The 25838-nt window shown below is 41.0% G+C and overlaps 2 protein-coding genes across 3 annotated transcripts in view; one reads left to right on the top strand and one right to left on the bottom strand.

Annotated features, from left to right (window-relative positions):
* KLHL32 (kelch like family member 32) overlaps positions 1-4738 on the top strand; it is a 101770-nt gene extending 97032 nt beyond the window's left edge. For both annotated transcript variants that reach the window (XM_048494102.1, XM_048494095.1), the window contains one exon: positions 279-4738. In XM_048494102.1, coding sequence (XP_048350059.1) covers positions 279-440 — 162 coding nt within the window. In that variant the 3' untranslated portion in view covers positions 441-4738. The remainder of the gene's footprint in view (positions 1-278) is intronic.
* Positions 4739-14640: 9902 nt separating this feature from the next.
* MMS22L (MMS22 like, DNA repair protein) overlaps positions 14641-25838 on the bottom strand; it is a 111131-nt gene continuing 99933 nt past the window's right edge. The window contains exons 22-25 of the mRNA XM_048494087.1: positions 25455-25621; positions 24948-25044; positions 21742-21909; positions 14641-17541 (exon numbers count right to left, since the gene is read on the bottom strand). Coding sequence (XP_048350044.1) covers positions 17460-17541; positions 21742-21909; positions 24948-25044; positions 25455-25621 — 514 coding nt within the window. The 3' untranslated portion in view covers positions 14641-17459. The remainder of the gene's footprint in view (positions 17542-21741; positions 21910-24947; positions 25045-25454; positions 25622-25838) is intronic.

Raw genomic sequence — 25838 nt, 5'->3', positions numbered from 1 at the left:
GGCTGAAGTAATATAGTTCATTCTACCAGGCCTGAAACAGTGACGCAGTAGTGCAGTAATTGATTCTTGCATAGCTGTATCTTGTAGGGTTCTGAATACTGCCAGTGTTTCATTTCTGTTTAACAAAATGTAACATGGATTATATGGAAGTGATAAACCATCTGAAGCCCAAAGAAGAAAAGTGCCTCTCCACTGACATTACTAAATGCTATCAGCATTTAACATTTGATAAAACGTTGTTGTTCTCACCCATTTTTTTTTCATTTTGGCCTATATAGGTGCTGGATGTTAGCAGGGAAGGAAAAGAAGAAGTTTTCTATGGGCCCACCTTGCCTTTTGCTTCTAATGGAATAGCAGCGTGCTTCCTTCCGGCTCCCTACTCCACCTGCCCAAACCTGCAGCCTTTGCAAGTGCCTCATCACAAGATTGGCAACATTTGAGAAAGGAACATGGCTGACAAGAGACCACATTCCCTTTTGGCCTGAATTTCACCTTCAAACCAACCAAAGGAAAGACTAATGCAGAATTCTTCCTTGTGTTACACTGTGGAGGAAAATAAAAATGCTAAACAAAAAGGACTGAATTGTAACAATGAAGCTTGATTCTCCCTCTCAGCCGATACTTCCAAGGGAGACTATTATCCAGGTATTCTGGAAACATTTACACAGCTTATCTGGCCAGGACCTGCCACATCTCTCCATTTCCAAAGTGCTTTGCAAAAATACAATGCGTTGTAATTTAGTAAGAACATATGCAATTTAACATCTTTGGAAAAAGGGATGCTACATTCAGATTCACTTCCGCAATTCGTTGAGTCTAATGTTCGTGTGAAAGGAACCTAGAACAAAATCTAACAAGCTTTTAACTGACCATATGTATATATATAAAATGAACAGACTGCTTCTGTCTTTCTAGAACGAGGCTTTTTAAATTCTAGGATAGAACTGAAAGGAGACTAGATTTCTCAAAAGGCATGAAAATACTTGGCATTTTGTGTTTGTTGACTAGGCTTTGGTGAATCAAAAATCTTAAAAATGTGATCTCCATGTATTTTCAGTGTTTCTCATCTGCACCTGTGAAAAGAGGTGCTTTTTAAGCTTCTGAACAACTTGGTGTTCCTCACTTTTGCCTCACAGGAGAGACAAGGTTAGCTGGAATCACACTTCATGTTTTTGCTGGACTTAGAATAGGCAAATAAGTGGAGCTGTTCACTGACAGAATTGGGGACACAGGTGAAGGGAGAACAAAAGGCAAACTTTTGTGATGTCTTGTATATTCTAGTTTTAAAGTGGTCAAGATTAATGTCTGCATGTTGCAAAGATGGAATCAGAATATGATTTACTTGCTTACGCTGATTGGCAATCACAGGGCAGTGCGCCTAGGGCTTTGCACTGAACCATGAATTAGTAATGCAAGGGATAAGATTTAACTCCAGAACATTCACTTGGCAAAAGCTGCGAAGAAAAACAGAAAGACAACTACTGCTCACCGTTTCAAGTAAGGGGACTTGTCACTTAAAATGATAACTGATGGAACATAGTGTAAAAGTGGTTCTAACATTTGCAACATTTAACATCTTAACATTTTAAAAAATATTTGTGTTGAAATTCTAAATTTGGTCATTGTTCTGAAGCATCATTCAAGTAACACTTTTGAGTATCTGTCCCTGGCCGTTTTCACTGAGTCTGAATATCCCTTTGTACTTGACGTTAGAATTTTATAGAACACTTTTGAATTTGGGCTTTATGAAAGTGGAGAGCAATATTTTCATCTAGCTATCTCAGTGTTTTATAATTCTGTTGCTAAAAGTCTCGCTGTTACTGAGAGGGGCTTTGGCATCCGATACCTTCCGCTAAGCAGGAATAAGTTGACAAGCAGAACCCTGAAAAAGCAACTAATAAGAATGTGTTCAAAGTAGACTCAACAAGAAATGCTTCCTAAATGTAAGGAGAAATGGGGAGTTTCGGCAGGGGCAACTATCCTGCCTGCCAGTTTATAAGAAGAATCTATTTGGAATTTAATAAGCCATGTGGGTCCAAGAGTTTGCACTCCACAGCCTAATGAACCACCCTTGATGGGCAGCCCCTTCCAAATCTGGAAGTGGCAGGATGCAGAACTGCCCTGCTGCCTCCAGTAGGGCTTTCCAACAATGCAGGGAGCTCAAGAAAACTCCAAAATTCCCCGCTGCGAGAAAGCCCCATAGGATTTAAAAGACACATGTTGCCAAAAGGGTGGTGTATGTTTGAGGGCTGGTGCACTGCATAACTGGCCCTAAACCTTGAGAAAAAGCCCACCAACGTTAGCCCAGAAATGCCCCAGCCTGCCCCCCCCCCCCGCCTGCTGGCAGTTGAGGACACCAGTGTAGCCCTACCAAGGTCCGAACTTCCGGGTTAGGGAGCTGCAGGATGTGTGGCCGCCAGTGCATCTATCTCCCTCTGCCAGGGTAAGTGCTCCAGAGAGGGCAAATGCACTGGTGGAAAGCTGGACCGCTCTGTCAAGCCCTTTCAGCCCCACCCCTTTGAATGGGGCTGAAAGCCATCCAGTATCTTGTTTCCCACAGTGGTAAGCCAGGTGTCCCAGAGATCCCCACACACCCCAAAAAGGAAACATTCTCAACAAAACATATTCAGTGGCATATTGCTTGGGGTGGGGAGTTTAGCCATGGACAGATGTTGTGCATTAATTTGCCAAGTTCCCCTTCAGCCAATTAAGCTGGTGGCCATTACTACATGAATTTTATTAACTGTGATATAGTATTTTATCCTGTCGATACTGAATGAACTGCCTACCAATTTCTTTGGATTTTAGCACTGTGGGAGAAGGAAATGGTTATCCACTCTTCCCATATCCTACATAGGCTTAAGCCTCTATCATGTTCCTCTTACCATTTTTTCCCCTAAAGTAAAATGTCTAAATTCTACAATACTGCTTTTGAGATTTGATGATCAGAGCCGTACAATTGTGGCTGGACAATGGATATCATGATACTGGGTTTTATACTCACTTTCCTACTAATCCCTAGCATAGGAAAGCTTTGCCTTTTTCACCTCTGTCACATAAGGAGTTAATGTTTTCATTAAAATAGCCATCATATCCCCAAAATGTGTTTTCTGGCTATACTCTTTTCCACTGACAAATTGAAGTACAGTTGTGTATTCATTCACCATATGCTGAACCTTCTTTGTTGTACAGTGCTCTGCTTGGGCCCTGGAGGCTACCTAGTTCTGCTCCTCCCCCCCCATTCACTTTTGCAGTCCCTCCCCCCCAGAGGCTGGGCATGGGGCACTGCACGGCTCTGCCATGGTGTGGGGGCTGCCTATAGGTGAATTCCTCCATCTGCGGATGCCTAGGTGCTCCCTCTCGTCATCCTGCTTTCCCTGCCTGACAAGCCTCATTGCCGCTGCCTCCTGTCTCGGTGACCTGAAGATTCCTCCCCTCACGGGTTCTTGCTTTCCCTGCTTGCTGTGCCTTGCTGCCATTATATCGGCAAGGCAGCCTGAAGATCCCCCCCCCCCCCCCCCCCGGAGGGTTCCTGCTCCCCCCTGCCCATCAAGCCATGTTTAAATATGAACAGAATAATGGTCTTGGCGATGGCAGCACTTAAAAATGAATGATAATTTTCATAATCATTCAGGACTATTTTCTAATGTAAAAGCATGCTATTTTCTCTTCCGCCACCCCACAACTGACAGCACTTTAAACTTCCAGTGGAAAACAGTTTAGTTGCCTCCATTTCCCATTCTATTGTTCCCTCATGCAGCTTGAAGAAACCTTTTTTTTTAATCCAGAGCAGTTCAATTTTGTTTTCACAATCCTGAGTAGTTTGGGATAATCTGCAGGCATCTTCTTTGGTGAAGATCAATGTTAAGAATTCAGTTAATTTTCAAATTCATTTAGATTGTCTGTAAACTTTTATATTGCTTAACTCTTTTGCTGTCTGATGCTGTGGCAGCCTCTTTCCCTGGTTTCCTGTTTCTGGAATATTTCATCATGTGGGTTTGGATCCAGTAGAGACCAGGAACAGCATTTTAGGATGCGAATAGTTCTTCATATCTGGACAGATGTCCCATCATAAGAGTTTATGCTGAATAACATTTGGCCAAGGATTTTACAAAATATTAAGTGAGAACAGCCAAGACCAAGAATACATGAGTGGCCACAGAAGCAAGATGCATCTCATAGCTATCTTAGCTATGTTTGCATTAAAAAAAATATTTTGAAAGGCATCGAACATTAATGGCTACAAGTCAACCAAATACCTGATTTTCTACTGCTACCATCTAATGTAAAATACCACATGAAACAGACAAACACATCATACACACATGGTAGGAGGCTGATATTTTACAAGTGGTGGTCCCCTGAATGTAATCGTCTGAGAACTGAGAATCTAGACATTAAGATTCCCAAGTTATTGTATAGCTCAGTACTCTACCCATTTGATGAAAGCCCAGTTCTCACAGCTCAATTCTTGGTTTCCTTAAAGTAAACTTGTTTCATTTCAAAGTGATGGGGAAAATGTGCTCACTCATAATTGAAAATGTGCAGTTTCCTTCATATTCTGAACAAAATTGAAGATCACCCTAGTGACCAGGGAACAACTTCATTTTTATAACATAGAGCTTTACAAACCAAGCTTCAAAAGGCTGTGCTATGACAACTCTCAAGTTCATACAATGTGCCTCCATTTATATTACAGGCATATGTACAGTTTATAATAAAAGGACTTACAAAATTCTTACTGCTCTATTTTTTGTATGTTTATATACTTTAACTGATTAAGTGCCACATCATACAACACATGGAGACTTCTGGCTAATTGGATCTAGCAATCCCTCCTCCCCAACACACCCAAAGGGGGTCTGTTTTTCTCTAAGCCCATTTCTGAAATGGCATGATGTTCCTAACATTTTTGGAAGCATGATAGAGGCGACAGTTTCACTGGAATACCAGTGTCTCTTTCTGTCACCAAAAGGGCAACGTCAGCTGCTGCATTAGAACTGACAATGGCACCACTGATTTTTTAACCATTGAGACTGCAGTAAGACAAGTTTGCACCTTCTCACCACTTCTGTTCCTTCTCATTGTGGACTCTGTCATGAAGAAAGCGATGAATGGAATGAACATTGGCATTCAGTGGAAAGATCAATCTCAGCTCACTGGCTTGGACTTCACCGATGACATCGCCCTGCTGGTTGACACCAAGAAATGCCTCCAGAACAGGACTACTAACCTGGAAAGGGAGGCTGAGAAGATCAGCGGTGACAAGACAAAGGTTATGCAGATTGGCAGTGCTCCCATGCACATACCGCTTTTGTCAGCCAACAACATATTGAAGAAGTAGAACAATTTGCTTACCTTGGTAGCACACTGGCCTGTGATGGAGATGTTAAAGCTGATGTGAATTGTAGAAAGCACTGGCAGTGTTCCAGAGGATTCACCAAATCTGGTCAACATCTACCATTAATACTAGGATGAAAATATGACTCTTCAGCACCATCATCGTACCAACTGCAATTTACGCCAGTGAAACATGGAAGATCACTGCAAGAATGGTCCAAAAACTGAACGTGTTCCAGCAGTGGTGCTTTTGCAAGATTCTTGAAGTCACTTACCATGACCACATTACAAATGAGGAAATTCTGTCCAGAAATGGTATACAGAGGCTGCAGGACATTGTGACTGAGCAACGATTGTGTCTTGCTGGGTACATCCTATGCCTACCAGGTCACTGTCACCTGAAGACTACGATGTAATGGGTACCATCTGGAGGAAAGTGAAAGCAAGGTAGACCAGGCGCCAGACTTTCACAGGAGACCTAAATGAAGCTTGCATCTCATGGGGTGAAGTTGAACTCATTGCAGCTGACCAAAATAATTGGAGAACGCTTGTTGCTCAATGTGCCCAGTTGCATAGGTGGAACTAAGTCTAAGCCTTCTGCATAAGTACTTTACTATGTATCTTGCTGCCATGCAATTTCCCCCCTTTTTATTCCACATCTTTTTTCCCCTTTGTTTGGTTCCAGAAATATTTTCTCTTCATTTTTCCTCTGTTGTTTTCCTGAGCACTTTTACCACATTTTTTTTCTATCCAAATCCAAGCCAGCTTCTCTTGGGTATATGACCATATTGAAATGGTCTTTGTTTATTTGCTCCACCAAGTACCTGGCCCTTATCCACCTCCCTGTGTAATCACCCTTCAGCCATTTTCTCCCCCCCCTCCATTATCGAAAGTGTTTTTAAAATCATATTAAACTTGCAATGAAACTTCCGTCAGAGATACACACAAACAGCATTAATATTCATGGAGGTGGGCAGGATACAATGTAACGTTAGGGCACAGACACAACCCTAGTCCATTGTATTAGCTGGGTCAATTTCACGTAACCTTAAGGCAAAAATACACTATGTCCTCAGTTAGAAGCAAGTGAAATTGATAAGGGAAGTTGTTTTTTCAGGAGGAAATTGATGGGACTTTTGCAGTAATGATTGTGTGTTACTGCGACTCCAATTTGGCTGAAACATGTAGTATTCTCTCGTTGTGTGTAGGGGGTGCTTCTGTTCCTTCAGATAATGCATCTGCTGTGTGTGCTTTGGCTTTCATTTTGTACAAGTACCCAACCCAACCTCCCCTCCAGCCATTTTTTCCTCCGCCTCCATTTTCAAAAGAATTTTTCCTCTTTTGTCATATCAAACTAGTGACATAACATTGATCAAGAGATACCAACTAGCATGGTTGATGGGATCAGCTTTGTCAATTTCATATCGAATTACTACTGAAACACTAGGGCAGAGCGATTTCGAAGCTGAAAAAAGTACTAGAAGTAATTGCTATACGTAATGACTGCTGCAATCATGCATTATTGAAGATCAAATCTGGCTGAAAGATGTGGGTTTTGTGTGAGTGTGGGCTTCATATTCCTCTTCCTTCAGGTAACAGTGCTGGAGTTGTTTTGGCTTTCATTTTAGGTTGGTAGTTCTCAATAATAGAAATGGAGACAAAGACATTTTTGACCTGGTGTTTCAAACTGCACAATAACACTAGAGTGCCTGAACAAAAGGGGACAGTTCTTCTGTGTCATGGATGACATCCCACCACCATTAGGAATAATACATTTTCAGCAGTAGTGCGTAGAAGAAATGCAACTGAAGAGACCAGGGAGGAGAACCTCCAAATAAGGGGGGGGGGGGGAGATGTGCAGAACGATTTTACAGAAAACATTTTCAAGATGCAAGGTCTGACCACAGGGAAAATCTGTGGTAAACTGTGCATGCAGAAAAGGCCTTACTGTGGGAATAAATTATGTATGTTAGATTGGCTCGCTCAGATTTGTCAAATCTGTAAAACATGAGCTCTCAAATGATGAATAAATTGTAACTCATTCAAGGATTATTAAAAATATGGAAACTACACTGATTTTCAGGCTTTTAAGATTTTTCACAAATATTTCTGATGCAGGATAGGGAAACCTACTTATGAACCACACTGGATTATCAGGTTATAGTGGAGCAGTACCTGGTATATCGTAGCCATATACACTATACCATATTTCACATCAAAATTTTTGCTAGATATCAAATTATGCTAAATTACAGTTCCCATAAATATTACTCCAGACTTATATTGAGTCAATTAGTCAAGTATAATGTTTGAGGATTACTACAGTCTCTCTACGGTTAGGACTGCAAAACACTTGAAATTTGGCAAATGTGCACAATTGCCTCCTGTTTTCCTACCAAAGTAGATATAGTTAGGATTTTCCTTAACTTAGATGCCAAACAAATTATACAAGTTATATTACACTTAGCAGCCAAGACTGTTTCAAAGCTGCTATCCATGATTAACAAAAAAACCCACACTTGAAGACCATTTCAGTCAGTTTCTTAGTGCGAGAGGACAGAAAGAATTCATGGCACAAGAGCTTCTGGCCACCTTAAAGGTAATGCAACTTAGAAGAGGCCAAGGCTTAGAGACAGAGAAAAAAGTAATACAGCTTACAACCCAACAAAGAGAGAAAAAATAGAGGATTCAATCTGGAAATGACATTCGTTTGATGAGCTAGTAACTAGTCAGAACAACTCTCAGTGGAAAGAACTTCAACTATATGCTGACCAAGAAGGCCACCTAGTATCTCAAAGCAGATGTAATTCAGGATATCCATCTGCTTCTAGAGCTAAGAATACATAGACCTATTTACTACAAAGTCAGCAGTAGAGGTGGAAAATGTAACAATGTATTACACAAAATAGGACCAGGTGGTCAAATAAACCATTACTCAAATTTGCAACAGCTCAAAATCTGCCTGTGATCTCTACGATACTTTTTCACCCTTCACTGAAATGTAAGAAAAAGAGAAAAAAACACTACTGCTGAAAGTTAAAGCAGAAAGTACCAAAGTAGGACTACAACTAAATATTGATAAGACAAAAGTAATGACTATTGAAAAATTACTCAGCTTTAGGGTGGACAAGGAAGAAACTGAAGTTGTTCAAGACTTTCTATTCTTTGGCTCCATCATCAACCAAAAAGGAGATTGCAACAAAGAAACCAGAAGGAAACTGAGACGAGGAAGGGCAGCCATGAAGCTAGAAAAGATTATTGGGTAACAATGTGTCACTGGCAACCAAACTCAAGGTAATTCATTCGATAATATTCCCCATTACTGTATTTGAGTGTGAAAGCTGGATCATGAAGAAAGCTGAAAGGAAGAAAGTAGATTCCTATGAGAGATGGTGTTGGAAGAGGGTTAGGGACACTACCAAAAAGAAAAAGTGGGTATTAAATCAAATCAAGCCTGAACTGAGCCCTAGAATCTAAAATAACTAAACCGAGGCTGTCATACTTTGGCCACATAATAAGAAGAGAACACCCACTGGAAAAAACAATAATGCTAGGAAAGGTTGAAGGCAGCAGGAAAAGAGGAAGATCCAACATAGATGGATTGACTCGATAAAGGAAGTCAAAGCCCTCCAATCGCAAGAGCTGAGCAAGGCTGTTAATGACAGAATGCTTCGGAGGACACGGACTCATAGAGTAGTCATGAGTCAGAAGCCACTTGATGGCACTTCATGCACATGCACACATCTAATGAACGTATGAGCCCCTGAAAGTGTTAAAGTTCAAAGTTACTTCTTAATTTTTTCCAGCCTGAGCCACAAGTTAGAGCCAGTAATGATTCTTAAGTCTCTTCATAAAACATCAACTATATTAAACTTCAGAAAGATAAAGAAAATTGACTAAAGAATTTCTTGTCGTAATTGACAGCTGCATTTAGATAGGTATGTTGTATCTCTGATAACTTGTCTATGGCTCATTCCGCACACCACATTTAGGATGAGTTGCAATTGTTATAAATGAACTCGTTTTCCCTTTTAATAAATGGAAAACGAATTCGTTATAATGATTGCAACTCATTATAAATATGCTGGGCGGAATGAACCTAAGTATCACATGTTGCCAAGAAGCTGTAAACTGTAACATCAGCGATGGTTGAAAAAGGATCTTATTCTCATGGTTGAAAAAGGATCTTATATATCATAAAGGCATATTTCTCTCTCCAGATCATAAAAACTATTTAATCTTGTTTAATTGAAATGAAACTCTATATTAATTTAACATCTCTCTCCAACAATAAATTAAAATTGTGACATGATGTGACTGAGCACATTACTGAGAATGACAGTAATTAGTATTTTTTTTTTCCTTTTATTATTCCAGAGAATCGCTTGATAGTTCTTAACAATCTTCTGTTTTAAAAACTTGGTGCATTAATTAACTATTATGGTAGGGTATATCCCAAATAAATATGTTGGTTTTTTTTAAAAAAAGATATTTATTTATGTATGTGGGAGGTTACTATGCTGTCTCATCAGAGGCCTACTCAGCTTCAATTTAAGATGAAAAATTAAACTACCATTTTTTTTAAAAAAAGCAACAGTACTTACACTGTTAAAACCACAAGAACATAACAAATCCAAATATTAAGGTTTTTATGGCTGAATTGTTCTACGTAATGTTCAAAACTATGGTACATTTTCAATTAACTACATTAATAACAGCATAAAAGCATGTTATTAAAATATTTATTGTTTTACCTTTTTTACAACATGAGAACTGTAACTCAAGGCAGGTAGCAAAATAAATCTAAAAAATTTCAACCTGCAATAAAAAACAGTAAACAGCAGTTCTGTCCTCTCAAAACAGTATTTCTGTGGCCGTTGTAAAACCAGCAGTCCTTTACAAAAAAGCTTGAGTAGTTCTCAAAAGCTCTGTCTAAAAATATTATGAAGTTCTCAAATTTTTCTGTGTATGTATCATCAGCTAGCAATGAAGAATTCCAGATGAAAGAATTCAGGGCCTGGCTTATGTATCTAATTCATACAACACCATGTATGATGATAACATCTGGCTATGATTAAACAATATATCACTTTCTGTATGTGTGTTAGAAAACAGTTTACCTTTGACAACAGTGGAAGTCCTGTGTCCTGGCTTGAACTGCCAGGCAGAGATATCAGGTTACAGAAGGGAGCTGAGTCGTCTAAGAGTCAGGTTTCAGTGTTAGAAGCAGAGGCATAGCTAGGAAAAATGGAACCCGGGGCAAAAATCTGAGTTTCCCATCCCCCTTCTTGGCGGCCACCCTCCCCCTCTGACCAAACAATTTTTTTTGCACCAGGTCATCTCAAAGTCACCATCACATTATAGAACATGCCCCAATTCACAAATCTGAACATAGCAATTAATGGAATTAATCTTTTTGACATTTTCAAAATGATTTCAAAATGTTTAACAACTGTTATAACACTTTAAAGTGTTTTAAGTGTCATATGACTTAAAATGTTTTCAAAATGTTTTATTACTGCTGTGAAAACGTTTTATGGTGTTATATCCAGCACCCCCCAGCAATTGCCCCCAGCATTGGAAACACAGCACAGAGCCAGGAAGAAAAGGACTGAGGGAGGAGGGAGGGAAAGAACAGGGACAAATTTCAAGTCATATTTTTCACAGTAGTTGCACGCATTGAATTTCAATACTGACAATTATAAGGCACTTACTAACATGATACTGCTTAGCTTTGGAAATCTGATGAGATTGGGCTGTGCAACAGTGTCTGTGCCACAGCAAAGGAGGGAGGAAAACACAGCAAAGAACTCTCCAATTTGAGTGGTACCACCATGCAGGCCAAGGCTCGGTGATGCAGGGGGCCATGCACCCATCCTGCAGCTCCACTTCCACACAGGCTGGCAACCCTTGCATCTGCCAAGGCGGGGGGGGGGGGAGCTGCCTGTAAGCGGAGCTGATGGCCTCTGAGCTGCTCAGCTCGACCTGACCTCCCCTGAGCCCACCAGCCTTGCCTCAGGGCCTACCTGGCCTGCTAGTGAGGCTGTTGGGTTGGCCGAAGCCAACAGTTTTGCTGGCAGGCTAGGCAGGCCCTGAGGCCAGTAGGCTCGGGCTGAGCTGCGTAGCTCGGAGGTGAAGGTGGCTGTGCACCCATCCCACAGCTCCGCCTCCATGTGAGCAGCCCCCCCTGCCAAGGTGGGGGGTCGCCTGCAGCAGAGCCGGTGGCCTAAGAGCTACCCAGCTCAGCCCAACCTCCCCTGAGCCCACTGGCCTTGCCTTGGCCTCGGTGTGGGCTGTAGGGTGTGCCTGGTCTGCCAGCGAGGCTGTTGGGTTTGTTGAAGTTAACTGCTTCAGTCAGCTCAACAGCCTCAGTGGCAGGCTAGGCAAATCCCAAGGCCCGCACCGAGTCCAAGGCAAGGCTGGAGAGCTCAGGCTGAACTGGGCAGCTCAGAGACACAGGTAGTCATGCACCTGTCCTGCAACTCCACCTCCATGAGGGCCAGCGCCCCCTGACAAGGTGGAGGGCTGCCTGCAAGGAGAGCCGGCCTTGCCCTCAGTGTGGGCCTCGGGGCCTGCCTGGCCTGCCAGCAAGGTTGTTGAGCTGGCCAGGAAGGCCCCGAGGCCTGTTCTGCAGCAAGGCTGGCAGGCTTGGCCCAAGCTGGGCAGCTCGAAGCCACTGTCCTGCAGCTTCGCCTCCACATGGGCCAGTGCCCTTTGCCTCTGCCAAGGCAGGAAGCTGCCTGCAAGTGGAGCCGGCGCTGCCCAGCTTGGCCCAACCTCCCCCGAGCCTGCCAGCCTTGCCTCAGTGTGGGCCTTGGGGTTTGCCTGGCCTGCCGGCAAGGCTGTTGGCCTGGTGGCCTCAGCAGGCCTATTCCCCGTGGACGGAGTCTGTGTGGGACTTCATCACCTGCCCCCCACGTGACCAGATTGATGGCTACTCACAGCTTATGTCCCACATGTCCATGTGGCAGCTCTGCCCTAGTTAGAAGTCAGGTCTGAGGGTCAGAATGCACAGAACCCACAAGTCAGAGGAAGTGTTGCAGCAATCATGACCTTTGTTGCATCCAAGCCAGTATATTCTGTGAATCTGCTTGGTATAGGCTCTTCCAGCATGTTAGGCTTCATCCTGTGAAGACTCTGCCTCCTCCTGCTGCAGAAGATGCCTTATCTGAGCTAGCAGGCTTCATTTAACACACAACAACTCCATCTGTCTCAACTTTTGCTGACGTGGGCTCAGGTGAGCTAGGTGCTTGAGTCTCTGCAGCTGGAGCAGGGCTGGATGCACGGCCTGCTTTTGCAGGCATTTCTGGCTCTGAGTTTTGGCCTTGCTGTTGCTCACTTCGTAAAGCCTGCAGGGGACCTGGCTGCTCCAAGCCCAGCCCTTGTTAGTTCCCAACCTGGTCTGGGATTACTGGGCTCTGATCATCCCCTGAAGACTCCTCGCTCTCTAGGGCCCCTTCCGCACATGCAAAATAATGCGTTTTCAAACCACTTTCACAACTGTTTGCAAGTGGATTTTGCCATTCCGCACAGCTTCAAAGAGCATTGAAAGCAGTTTGAAAGTGCATTATTCTGCATGTGCGGAATGAGCCTAGGGGATGGCCCATGTCAGACCTTTAGACTGAATTTGGTCATTTGATATTGATATCCACCATGTATATTGCATTGGTACAGCTTGTATATTGCAGTTTTACCCGAGATGTTTTACAATTTGCTTATTTGTGTATAATTTATAATACACATTTGTTTGATTTTTTTTGGTAACTTAACCCTTGTGAACAAGCGTAGATAGAACTATGTTTTCCCTTCTTCCTGTTTGGTTGGAGTCAAACTCTTCCAGAAAAAACCCTTAAATTTTTCTGGGGTAAAACCTTCTCCCACAAGCATACAATTTCAAGAATAAGGTTAGCCACAAAAAAGGAACAAGACCACTTGTCATGAATCAACTTTGGGAGCCACTGTTCTCTTCTCCCTCATTTCATCATGTACAATAAATTAGAGTGAAAGCGACCAGTCAAAGGTCAACCAGTGAATTTCATAGCAGAGTGGTGTTTTAGACCTGTGCTTCCCCAGTGGTAATTCGACACCATAAGCAATATACAAAACTGGCTCTTCAGTTGTGATTCAGGACAGGAAAGGGCCAGAGGCAAGCAGTCTTGCTATTTCTCTTATTTTCTGCAATGTTTTGTGAAGTTCACTTGCATTGACTAAATATGAATTGTCAAGAGCGAGGACCCCTCCCACCATCCAGCTGAGACTCCTCATACAGTAGAATTCCCCTTTTATTTTGGACTTATTTAATCACCCCATTTGCAGCCTAGGTACCAGGGATCTGAAACGGCGAGTCTCATAGGACACCATGATCCATGACATTGGAAATTCCAGAAATGAAGGAGAAGGGTGTTCCCGCAAGGAAAGCAGAACAGGTGCAATCTCCCCCAGCTCAGTGGCATATCAACACTACAGACTTCATCCAATACCTTGATATATTCCAAAGGTGATATATCCCTATTTCAGGTGTTATGGTTGTCAGCCAGGCTCTTTGTGCCCATACAGTTTTGGCTCACAATAGCCTAATCTAGGAATTTTTCCAATTTTTCCTGGCAAAGTTTGGCAGCAGTTAACTTTAAGCCAGCCAGTGAGATTTAAACTTTTTATCTTGACCCAATCCAAAGTCAAAAGGCCCAAGCCACTACCTACCCTGGGATTCTTCTGTCCATAAAAGAAGGGCCTCCAGCAATATTGATTTCCAGTCCAGGGTTTTGCTAGTCAGAATTGTTAGGTTTTTTTCCTGAGAATCCCTCCAGGCTTTTTCTCCTTTTTGCCAGTTCCTCAGTCTGCACTCTGGATCTCTGCTGCATCTAGTCCAGATGTACCCAGTATATCCCTACCCCAAAACTTCCCAATTTCATCCCTTCTTTTATAAAATACACCTTTTTGTTGATGTACTTGTGATTGCATAGGAAATCAGTTCATGGGTGTTTAACAAAGGTTTACATTTTTATTTTTTAAACTATGAAGTGATTTGTTTGTGTTTACAATCACTCTCTTTCACTCTCTTCATGATTTTATTTTGAGGTATGACTACTGAGATCCACCATGGTGTACAGGGACTGCATAGTCTCACATATTCCTTTCTGGAACCCTTGCAAAGTTAATTTCCTTGTCTCTGTGTCTAGTTTGGGTAACACTTGGGAGCTGAAATGTTAAGATATTTATCAGTTATCATTTAGGATTTAAATAGCCACATAGTAACCTGGTAATTTAGTACAAAAAAGCAGACATTTCTAGACATAGATATGCAGTGCATTCTGTTGTATTCTATGGATGGAAATATTCCAGGTATTCAACTGTAGAAGATCACTTTAGTCTTCAAAGTACAACACAAAGAAGTAAAATATATACATGGGAACTCTGGGAACATATGGGAGCAACTTCTTTGCACAATTCACTGTTATTATAGCAACAACTTTAGCAGCCAAACACTGTCATTCCTGTAAAAGCAGAAAGGATAAACAGCAACATCTGGAGAAGAAACAATTCACAGTAAAAGAATTTAGTTTATAACCCAATTAGTTTATCTGAAATAGTTACACTAAAGTGAATTTCCAAAGATTCTGGTCTGACTTTCTGTACAGGAAACAGGAACACTTGTGATCTATAAATTAGGATTATAAACCCAAAGTCAATTCTTAATTCAGTGGGAATTATTATTATTGTCAAGATTTCAGCCTCAAACTTAATGAAGTATTTAGCATTTTGAAAACTCACTAAAATTAAAGCCATGTTTGAACTAGCAAATAACTCGGTATTTCCGGTTCCTATGCCTCTATCTAAAATTACCATTTTTGTATATAGTTATATAGAATGCAGCATTAGAAAAGAGACCCTTGAGGCATATTTTCCATAATTTTGTATTGCTTACACAATCACTTATCATTTCATCTAATTGACCTTCAGCTAATCATCCAGATAATCATTTGTAACCTTACTCTAAAACAGCCATTCTCAACAGGGGCCATATAGCACTTTTGAAGTGACTTGTTTGTGTAGTGTCCTTGTTTGAGAGAGTATCCAAAATGCTGCATCGGCATAGCCGGGGATGTTCTGGGGACTGGCCAGGGAGTGGAGCCGACCATTGTCGCCCTCCACTGCTCACCTGACCTCTGTGTGCTGGAAGAACCGGCAAAGGAGATTTGACACATTTTTGGTGATGTATCTGTTATCCCCAATGGGAGATTCTCGGTGGGTTTTTTCTTTTACTGTTTTGGCCTTCCAGGGCTGCGGAAAAGCCTTTTGGAGGGGGTATTGTCCTTTGGATGGAGCTGTAAAAGACTTTTGTGTTAAACCTTTTAAGCAGAGTAATTGCAAACATTATACATTAGTTCTTCTATGAGCTGAATGCTATATTGCATTGTGAGACACATTGCCTTCTGCCTAAACAATACCAGCTGAGTATTAATTATGTTTGAAATAAGAAAAAATACAGTTCAGTTAAACAATATGGTACAATATCTGTTCTTAAAAGTCAAAGGCTTCACTTCCAAAAAGTATTGCTAAAGACAGACATCTGTTCCATCATAGTGAATGTTAAAGACTCAGATTTTGAAGACATCTTGCTTGAAGAGGCTTTTAAAGAAAACCTTTCAGAAACACAGCCCTTTTTGAGATGAATAAAACTCCTCCCAGGTGTAGGAGCTTACAAGAAGCTACAATATGGGTTCAGTAAGTCACTTTCATAATGAAAAGAACCTCCATGCTCTACACTATTAAGTAGCCTAAAGAGGCTTTTAGTTACTGTATTATCTGAAGTAATGATAGTTGATTTAGGGAAGAGATAATATGCTACCTTTACATAAGAATACTATAACAATACAGAAAGGCTCTGAGCAAGATTATAGGGAAATTTCCATGGCAGTAATTGATACACACACACACACACTCTAATCATTAACTCTGCCAAGTTATAGTTTGTTTCACTGCTTTTCCCACCAAGCCTATAACACTCACTATTGCAATTCAAATTACCTGTAAATTGCTCAGATAGTTCAGCAGAAGTGTGAATTCCATACATCAAATAAATTTGGAAATTACAGGGAGAATTATGATGGGGCTCAGAACTTGAGGAATAAAACATCATAACACCCTGAAATATCTGACAAATCTAATTTACCACATACAGCATTTAATCATATGTGATCTTTTTAAAAAAATTAAGCAGAAACTTGAATTAAGATGTTTGCACCTGCATTCTTTCCTCCCTGTTTTAGAATATGGTTAGGAATTCATCTTGCCCGAGATCCTTACCAAGGTAATAAAGTCGATGTGATGTGTGTGTGTGTGTGCGTGCGTGCCGCTGTATATACATGGCTTAGGAAGGAATAGATGTTAGCACAGCGACCACGTCAGCAGTTCTTACAACTAAATCCTTTCTTGTTATTCAAGAACCAAAGCACTGCATGCTCCACCAGCAAAACCGTACAAGGACAACAGAGAGGAGGTCATAGGTTGAATTTTGCAGTACACATTGACACTTTTTAAATACAGGAACAACGGCAGGACAGCTGTCAACATTCCGCGCAATGCATATGCACTAACTCTCTGTTAACATAAGGTGGCTCAAGCATTCTGACCTAACCCTGGTCTTACTCAGAGTGAACTTCTTGCCACTGCCGCGCTCACATGAACTGTTTGTGTGCAAAACATCAGTCAGGATGTCAGAATGAAAAGCCTGACAGCCAAAATGTATTGATTCATTAGAGCAGGAAAACTTTACTGTTTGAGATTACCTTTGCTGCTGCCCTTTATCTATCTCTCTTAAGAGAAAAAAAAGCAACATTCTTCAAACAATATTGCAAGTCATCCAGCTCCACACTTGCTGGCATTTTCAACAGTCCATAGTAGGATTCGATAGCACACTGCTGTCGTTTAAAATCATAGAGATCCATGTTATTTTTTCGATCTTCCTTGTAGTATTAAAAATGCAGCAAAAAGCTATGGAGAGAGACAGCTTTCTAGATAGAAACAAAGAGTTCCTCGGGAGGCAGGGAAGCCAAACTTTGCATAAAGGACTGTCTTCCCAAGCAGTGATCTCGTACAAGTCACTAATCATCACATGGCTAATGGCTCTCATTTTCCAGTTTCAGTATCTCAACTTGTCCAGTCTCTGCGAGCTGAGATAAGAGTCTTTTATAGGCTCCCCTGTTAAGGAAAAAGAGAAGGGGGACACACAAAAGTATATAACACTTTAATTAAAATGAGTTTAATAGATCTTGAGAATCAGTCATGTCATTCCAGGACTATTTAAGGTAAAATGATAAAAGAACCAGGACATAATTTTACATCAGCTTCCACTTTGCATTTGTGCAACTGGGAGTTTCTGCACGAAAACTACCCACTTGTTCATGTATCTTCTTAAGTTTATGAAGCAGCAGCTCGAATATCATACTATTTCACTCTGGTATTAAAAATTAAAATCTCTACTTTTTTTTAAAAAAATGTTACAGTAGACCTCAAAGCCATCAACAATTACTTTATCCTATGTTATTGCATTCTTATATATGGTATTTCACAATCCTGTCACATTGTCTAAGGATCCCCTTGTCCCCCCGTTTTAAGTCTATAGAGAATTCTAGGTGCTCTAGGAACCTCACATACAGAATAAATAATTCACTTGGGATTGGAGAGAAAGACATAATGTACCAAGCAGCAACAATCTTCAGGAATATGTGGACAAGACTCAAGCTGCATTGAGGTATTGCAACAAGCTAATTAGTAGGATGACAAACTTGGGAACCAACAGAGCTTTTTTGCTGTGCTCAGACACTCACTTCATCATTGCAACACCTGAATGCAGACATCAAATTGTCCCTTCTCACAAGACCCTCCTCCCTTCCCCCAAATTCTAAACAGGAATTGAAACCAAGACTTAGAATCCCATCCTGAATGGTGGCAGAACTCCTGAACCAAGATATCATGGGAAACTGGAGCATGCTCAAACCTGGCAAGCATTTAGCCATGCTCATGCAAAAAAGCGGATAAATCAATTTGTGGCTCGATCAATTTGTGGTGATATCTGACTGCAGCCTAAAGTTGCACTATGACAAACAAACTCTGGTTTAATGTATTGTTAAAGGCTCTGGTTTCTTAGAGACAAAAATAAAGCTGGATTATACTTGGGTTTGGAGAAGAAGAGGAGTTTGGATTTATACCCTGCATATCTCAACCACAAGGAGTCTCAAAGTGGGTTACAAACTCCTTCCCTTTACCTCCCCACAACGGAAATCATGTGAAGTAGTCGGGGCAGAGAGAGTTCTGAAAAACTGTGACAATATTCTTTTCAACATACAGAACTCAGGTGATGTGTGAATTAATTTGCCACGTCTTTCTGAGTCTTCTTTATGTTAAATGCTCCGCTGGGTCCTAGTGACTGCCTTTCCCCACACCTTCCGATTCCCTGGGAGTGTTTTAAAACCTTATTGAAGCACTGCTTCCCTCAAAACTATTATTACCAGGAAATATAGCACTTTGATAAAATAGCATTCGTATTGCTCCAGATGTCTATTATCAAGTTTTCCGTTTTTGTAAAGTTGCGCCTGCTATTGCTTTTGTCGCAGCAGGAAAGGGAAAGAAAATGGTGGGCGCAACTTTACAAAAAGGGAAATCTCAATAACAGGAGCCTAGAACCATGTAAATGCTATATTATCAAAATGCTATGTTTCCCGGTAAAGAAAATATGTGCTATGTTTCCAAGTACAGATAACTGAATCAGGTGCTTCAGTAAGGTTTTTAAAAGTTCCCAGAGAATCGTGCTTCTTTACAGTATGGGTGCATGCTGTACCGACATCCACTGAAGTATGCACAACTGCACTTAGTTCTTTTTGTTGAACAGAGTATAGTCTAAGGTCACCCAACAGGTTTCATGTGAAGGAGCAGGGGAACAAATCTGCTTCTTCAAATTAGAGTCCACTTGCTCTTACCCACTACATCAGGGGTCCCCAAACTACGGCCCGGGGGCCAAATGTGGCCCCCTGAAGGCATTTATCCGGCCTGCCAGGCATGGCGGCGATGGCTCCATTCATGTGCAGTGGGGGCTCGAGGGAGAGGAGGAACCGGCCCCAACGGCTGTTGATTGCAATTACATGGTAGCACCCCAAATCTCCATGAATTTTCTGACCCAGAGTTGGAAACCTTACACGTGGCAACTCCTGCTCCGCCCTTCCCTCTCGGCTACTCCATGTGTTGCTCTCAGGCTTTCTGTTCCGCCTCACTCCCACTGGCATCAGCCAGGCTGGTGAATTGCTCGCTGGCTGCTAGGGAGGAAGAACCCAGAGAGATACCTGATCCTGGGTTAGATGGAATGCTTCATTGGGAAAGTTCTGCTTTTTTTTTTTTTAACAGGGGAAGGTATTCCACAGCCTCCCCAACAATATTTGGAGCCCACCCTGTACTTGACATACTTTGGTCACTGTTCTAAAAATAGACCATGACAGAAAGGCTGAAAGGTGAAATCAAACATTTTACAATCATTTGTGCATAGGAATTTGTTCATAGTTTTTTTAGTGTGGCCCTCCAACAGTCTGAGGGACAGTGAACTGGCCCCCTGTTTAAAAAGTTTGGGGACCCCTGCACTACATGCTGGTTCTCTCCTTCCCCCTGAATGTTAAACAGAGATTGGAAAATTGCTGGTTCTGAAAGAAATCAGAGGTAGTTGTGATATCCTAATTGGGTACTTTGTTTTCTGCGAACTTGGATTCCAACCTGAGGCTGGACCATTTGGATATCACATGAAATCATTTTGAAATTTGGATGTCACTTTGAAATCAGGTAGGTCAATCTCAGTTTTGTGTATGAGGAGAGGACGGAGGGAGCCCAAGAGCAAACCAGGCTTGTTCTTGTCAGAAACAAACTGGAGTTTCTTATGTATGAATTAACAACTCTAGTCTGATTTATTGGGCATGCAGTCAGAGGTATTTTAAAAGTCAAAAGTGCAACATAATCATGAGCTATACAGTACATCCTTCCCTACCACTTAGTAACCGTAACTACATCCCATATCTAGAATTTCTAGGAAGGAATTCCAGATGAGTTAATTTAGCTGATGTTTGAGGCTCAGGACATGTAAATTTTGGAAGGAAGCATTGTGGCCTTCAGTTTAGCTCATATCACACAGGTTGCATCTAGAGAGTGTCACTGAAAATATATGCATCAAACTCATTTGCCTATTTCCAATGAGACACAGCTTAATATAGTGAAGTGAGTGCCTATCAGTGCACATCTGCTGCGTTAAGTTGGATTGGTACTGATATTTTACTCAATAGCTGTACAAAAATATGATCTGGATAATCAGCGATGCTTTATCAATCAGTCATTAAGTAAGGGTCCTTTTAGATCAATATCTATTTCTTTGGCCTTAAAATGTGTTCTCTGGCACAGCAAAATAAAGAAACACCATAAATGTTACAAGCAATTCTGGCTTCAGCTCCCTTTTTATTTATTTACTTAATTTGGTCTTTATCCTGCCCTTTCCTGACAAGAGTCAGGCTTGTGGTTTCCAGTCATGTTAATCTGAAACTTGTTAGGTGAATTCTAAATCATCGTGGCCCCTCTGATTAGTCATATTTGTGTAGAGTGGAAGAAATCATTTGTTTTATGTATACTTCAATGATATTGTGAGTTACCTTGAGAACTTGTTGAAAGCATGCTGGACGACCTTTGACCAGTCAAGTCTTCTTAGCCCATGTGGTGAGGGGCAATGGCAAACCACCACCAAACAATTCTTGTCCCTTGAAAACCTTACAGGGTTGCCATAAGTCAGTTGTGACTTGATGGCACAAATTTGGAGTACATGTTTACTGCAGAACTCCAATTATGTGCCCAAGATTTTCCCCAGGACCTATGCCTTTATGTTTACAGCAAATTCTAAATGCATATTTAGGCAGTTGATAATTCGATGAAGGAAGCAATGCACCCTTCTTTCACAAACGTATTCTCTTTTTTCATATAATTTTTGAAATTTGAATGTTCTTCCTTTCCCATCTCCCTAGCCTACTTTGCTCCATATTGGGGGAGAGCAGGAGGGTGATAAAGAATACTGGTACCATCATTAATCCTTTCCCATGAATAAATTATATCCGTAGGAGAGGTGATTTGGGCCTGGAAAATTGTGCATGGAAATGCGTTCAGCTTTCATTGCTGTCTAAGGGCTGATTTTAGTAAAGATAAAAACATCTTGATTTTTTAAAAAAAGATACAAACATCAGATCAGTCACAGATCGCCTGATGTAAAATGCAAGTTGAGCCTTAATAGATTTTAACTTTGGATTTATGCTTCCTAACAGAAATTCATGCTGTAGTTTAAATATGCTCTTTCTGAAAGGTAATAGAAAAGCCCAAATGTACCTTTGCATGGTGTTTCTGCCAAGACCTTGTTTGTATTCAGAATTCCTCAGGGCTTCTGTCATATCAGGAATCAGGCTGATAACTAGAGACTGGTCCAAGACTGCCACTGTTTCCAAGATGCTGTAAACTTGATTACCATATACAGTAGTGTAATCTTGGATAAATTGCCTGAAGGAAGAAACCAGGGCATTTAGTGAAAGGCATAAAAACTGCTTCTCAAAAAAAAACCTACCAAAGAAATATGCATTTCTAGTTTAAGAAAACAAGAAAGCAACACATATGTTAATATCACAGAACAGAAAGAAAAAGAATAGTGCACACTTAAAAAATTGTAAAACCTAACAATAAACCCAGCAAGTTCCTACTGCACGCAGACCAATTCTGTCAGTATAACAATGAACTGGAAATGGGGGCTCATTTTCAAACACTATGCCAAACAATGTTTAGCAATAACCACGGTTTGCAGCTACACTTGGACTGCATTCTCTCAACCTACCTTGGATTTTCTAAATCTATATCTATAAACGCAAAATGCCACTGACTGACTCACTGACTGACTCATCAAAAGAACTCAAAAACCACCGAACCTACAAAGTTGAAATTTGGCACACCGGTTCATTATGTGGTTTAGGTGCTCACTTAGAAAGGATTTTTCAAAATATTCAGTTTTACTCAAGTTATTACACATTTACTGTTGAACTCTGGCCATCTGCGCGAACATTCTAAAGGTGACAGTTAAAAACCTGCTTGCCAAGCTAAAGGATGCAGTATGGGGAGTAAAAATGATTCATTTCACAGGACATTTTAATGAAGAGCACTTTGACGCTCTACTTCCATGTATCGAATCGACAAGTTCTGATAATGCCCTGAAGTTCACAGACAGGCTGTGATGAGGTATGCTGAATGTCACCCCGAAGTTCATAGAGAGGCTGTAAAAAAGTATTCCTCTAAAAACCCTCATGTTAACCAGACTGCTACAGCCAAATACAATAAAAAAGATTACAAATCAAATTATCACCTTGGATTAAAAAATATTTGTCGGGTTTTGAATATGGATCACACATTGATTACTGTGGAGACAAGGTTATTGATCTCAGACTTCGATCTCCCTGTGCTTGATGTCATGCTCTGAAGTGGCGGGATGAGCCCCCAGGAATGTGCTGCAGTGGCGGTAAAGTTCAGCTCCCTGCCATTCAACCCTACCCTGAACCTCTTCATAGCTTCTCACTCCTCAGCATCCAATGGCAGAACACTTTCTTTCTGCTTCCCGGAAATACAATGGATGCTTCCAAGATGTGAAAGAGAGCAATTTCATGCCAATGTTCAAAGTGCAGGGACAGGTCTACCACAGGATAGGAAGCCTCATGGCAGGTCCCCAGCAGCTGCCATCATTTCTTCAGATATACTTTGTTGGGGATGATAACAATGAGAGGGACATTCGATGTGGAATCTACCCAGGCGTTAAGCCCGAACTGGTAACTGAACTGCAGAAGCTGCTACACGAACACAACAAATACATTCTGGAATTCAAGGCTGTGATTGCTTCTGTCCCTAAAGACCAGAAGGATTTCCAAGTAGTGATCAATGCCATTTTCACTATGTTTCAGTATTCTCAGTGTTTTTAAAGGATCTTTATTTTTATGAATTCATTAAATTGCAACCTTTAAGGGTATTTTTATGCCGTACGTTTTATATTTTCAGTATTTTTCCAGTATGTATATTTTTATGAATTCATGACATTTCAAACTTCAAGGGTAATTTTATCAGGCATGTTACATATTTTTAGTATTTTCCAGTAGTTTCAGGGGTTTTTTTGCATGCAAGGGAAGGGGAGGGAGTGAGGGGTGGCATGCAAGGGAGGGGAGGGAAGGGGTCATTTTTTATAATCTCCGTAGCGAAGCACAGGTATCCTGCTAGTCATCTATAAATTCAGCTTGCATCCCCGAGTGCCATAATATGTAAGCAGTCCCCATACACAGCATTTTCACTGGTGGGCTGAGGCAAGTGTTTGCCTGATGCTATTTAGTTGCTCCGTGGTTGAGTCTAAGCAGAACCCAAGTTTCCATGTCCAAGGGCAGGCTATACACCCAACTGATATTGTGGTCTAAATCTTATCTCCTTTAAATTTCCCATCTTTGTTATTGGCCCCTAACCCTGACCCTCTGAACAGCTTGCTTGGCAAACATTAGCAGGTATGTCTGTCTTTGAGCTGTGAATAGACCACCTTCTGATTTTTCTCCCTATCAAACCGCTCTTAAAGAAATAGAAGGAAGGTCAAACTTTTCAGTTGGCAACTCTACTTCCTTTTGAGATATCAAATATTGATAGTGAAAAGAAATTATAACCTACGATTATAACCTAGTAAAAGAAATAAGGAATGACTACAAAGGCAGTTCAAATTTTAGCTTCTGTAAAATAACAACCAAGGCCTGTTTTGTGACTATTTTTATGTACCAGGTCATAAACATTTATTGAAATCAGGGCTGCTGGGCCTTGATGGTCCTCCAGCAGGAGGCTCTGACAGTGGCAATGAAAAAAGATTTTGTCACTGTGATGATGACATATCTGCAGTAGGAACTCTGCAGAGAGAATCACAGTGACATCACTTCTGGGTTTCTGCCCAGAAATTATGTCAAGGCATTGCATGACATCATTTCCCCCTTCACATCTTCTCCTGCTGTTGATTTGAGCAGACACAGGGGCCAGGGGCAGTCGGCAGAAGTCTTCTCACAAGAAGCAGATAAACGACATCCCTAACTGGAAATGGCCAAATAGTATCTGCCAAAGATGTGGAGCAAGGATGAGGAAAGCACAGAACGTGACGGCATTATACAGGGAAAGTAATGTTGTACACCTCAATGTTTCAAATAATATGCAAGAGCACTGAGCCTTTGGGGAGGGCGGTATATAAATATAATAAATAAATAAATAAATAAATAAATAAATAAAAGTTCATTTTCAGCTGTTCCTTTATGACTACAATGAGTTTTTTCTAAAAATCCAGTTTGGGGGGGTATGACAACACATCAAATAAATGGTTTTCTTTGCTGTAGTCCAAACCTCAGGATAAACCATTGCCAAGAATGGAAATACTAAAAACAATCAAAACCAAATTACGTTAGGAGTAATTAATTGCTTAAAAGAACATGCTGCCTGTCAAACGCCATGTAATCACTTCAGTGCCAATTGGCCAGTTTTCTAGTTACCTGAACATGGAAGTCAGCTGGGTGGCAAGCTCTTGTTCTGACCTTGTTTGGCAGCTTTCTATGATACACTGTAGAAACTCCATAGACAGTTTTTTAACTGTAAGAGACAAATCACATTGATTCTTCAAACAGACCATCTAGGAAACAGCTGTACGTGGTCTTTTATTTAGTGGCACAACCTCATACTTAAAAGCATAAGATTGCCTTGTAAATTAACGCAAGAAACCATGGTCAAATAACATTGCCAGACAATTTCAAAATATTTTTTCCTAATCAAAGAATCCCTGACTTGAAAGCAAGTTTCTGAATGAGTTCAGACGAGTCAAAAATAAAGTCAAAGACAAAAATAAAGATGAAACTTTTGATTTGATAATAATAATCTAATCTGCATTTCATAATACAAAAAAATGCCCAGTGAATGCATGCCCACATGCGGATTGAAGGGCAATATCTTTTTTACTTCACTGTAACTAATAACATGCATTTTTAAGAATTCCACATGCTCACCTTGAGGTTCATTAACCAACACTAAGCATTTCAACACCACAGGGAGCACCAGCTCAGAGTTGCACATTTCAGTGCTCTTGGTCCTCTGAAGTGCTTCAAGAATAAAAGCAAGAACTGATGCCAGGCGAGGAGGGGGAGCATGGCCTTTGAACTGGAGGTAATTTCCACTGGTAGGAAATAAAAAAAGATCCAACAAAATGTTCAGAACACCTTTCTCAGATAAGACAATGGTATTTTAGATGTCTGCCAATTATGCACAGTCTTTAAAATGTGTTATATATATACTACTTCAGCTTCCATCAAAATGGTTTTACAAGTCACAAGGGCACCATCAGTATCTCGAATCTTACTTTTAGTGCTAGCAAACAAAGTGCAGCCACAGTT

Source organism: Sphaerodactylus townsendi, linkage group LG01 (genome assembly GCF_021028975.2).
Source record: "Sphaerodactylus townsendi isolate TG3544 linkage group LG01, MPM_Stown_v2.3, whole genome shotgun sequence".
NCBI classification, from domain to species: Eukaryota; Metazoa; Chordata; class Lepidosauria; order Squamata; family Sphaerodactylidae; genus Sphaerodactylus; species Sphaerodactylus townsendi.
Note: the sequence above shows the minus strand (reverse complement) of the source record. Positions and strands in the feature narration are given on the sequence as shown.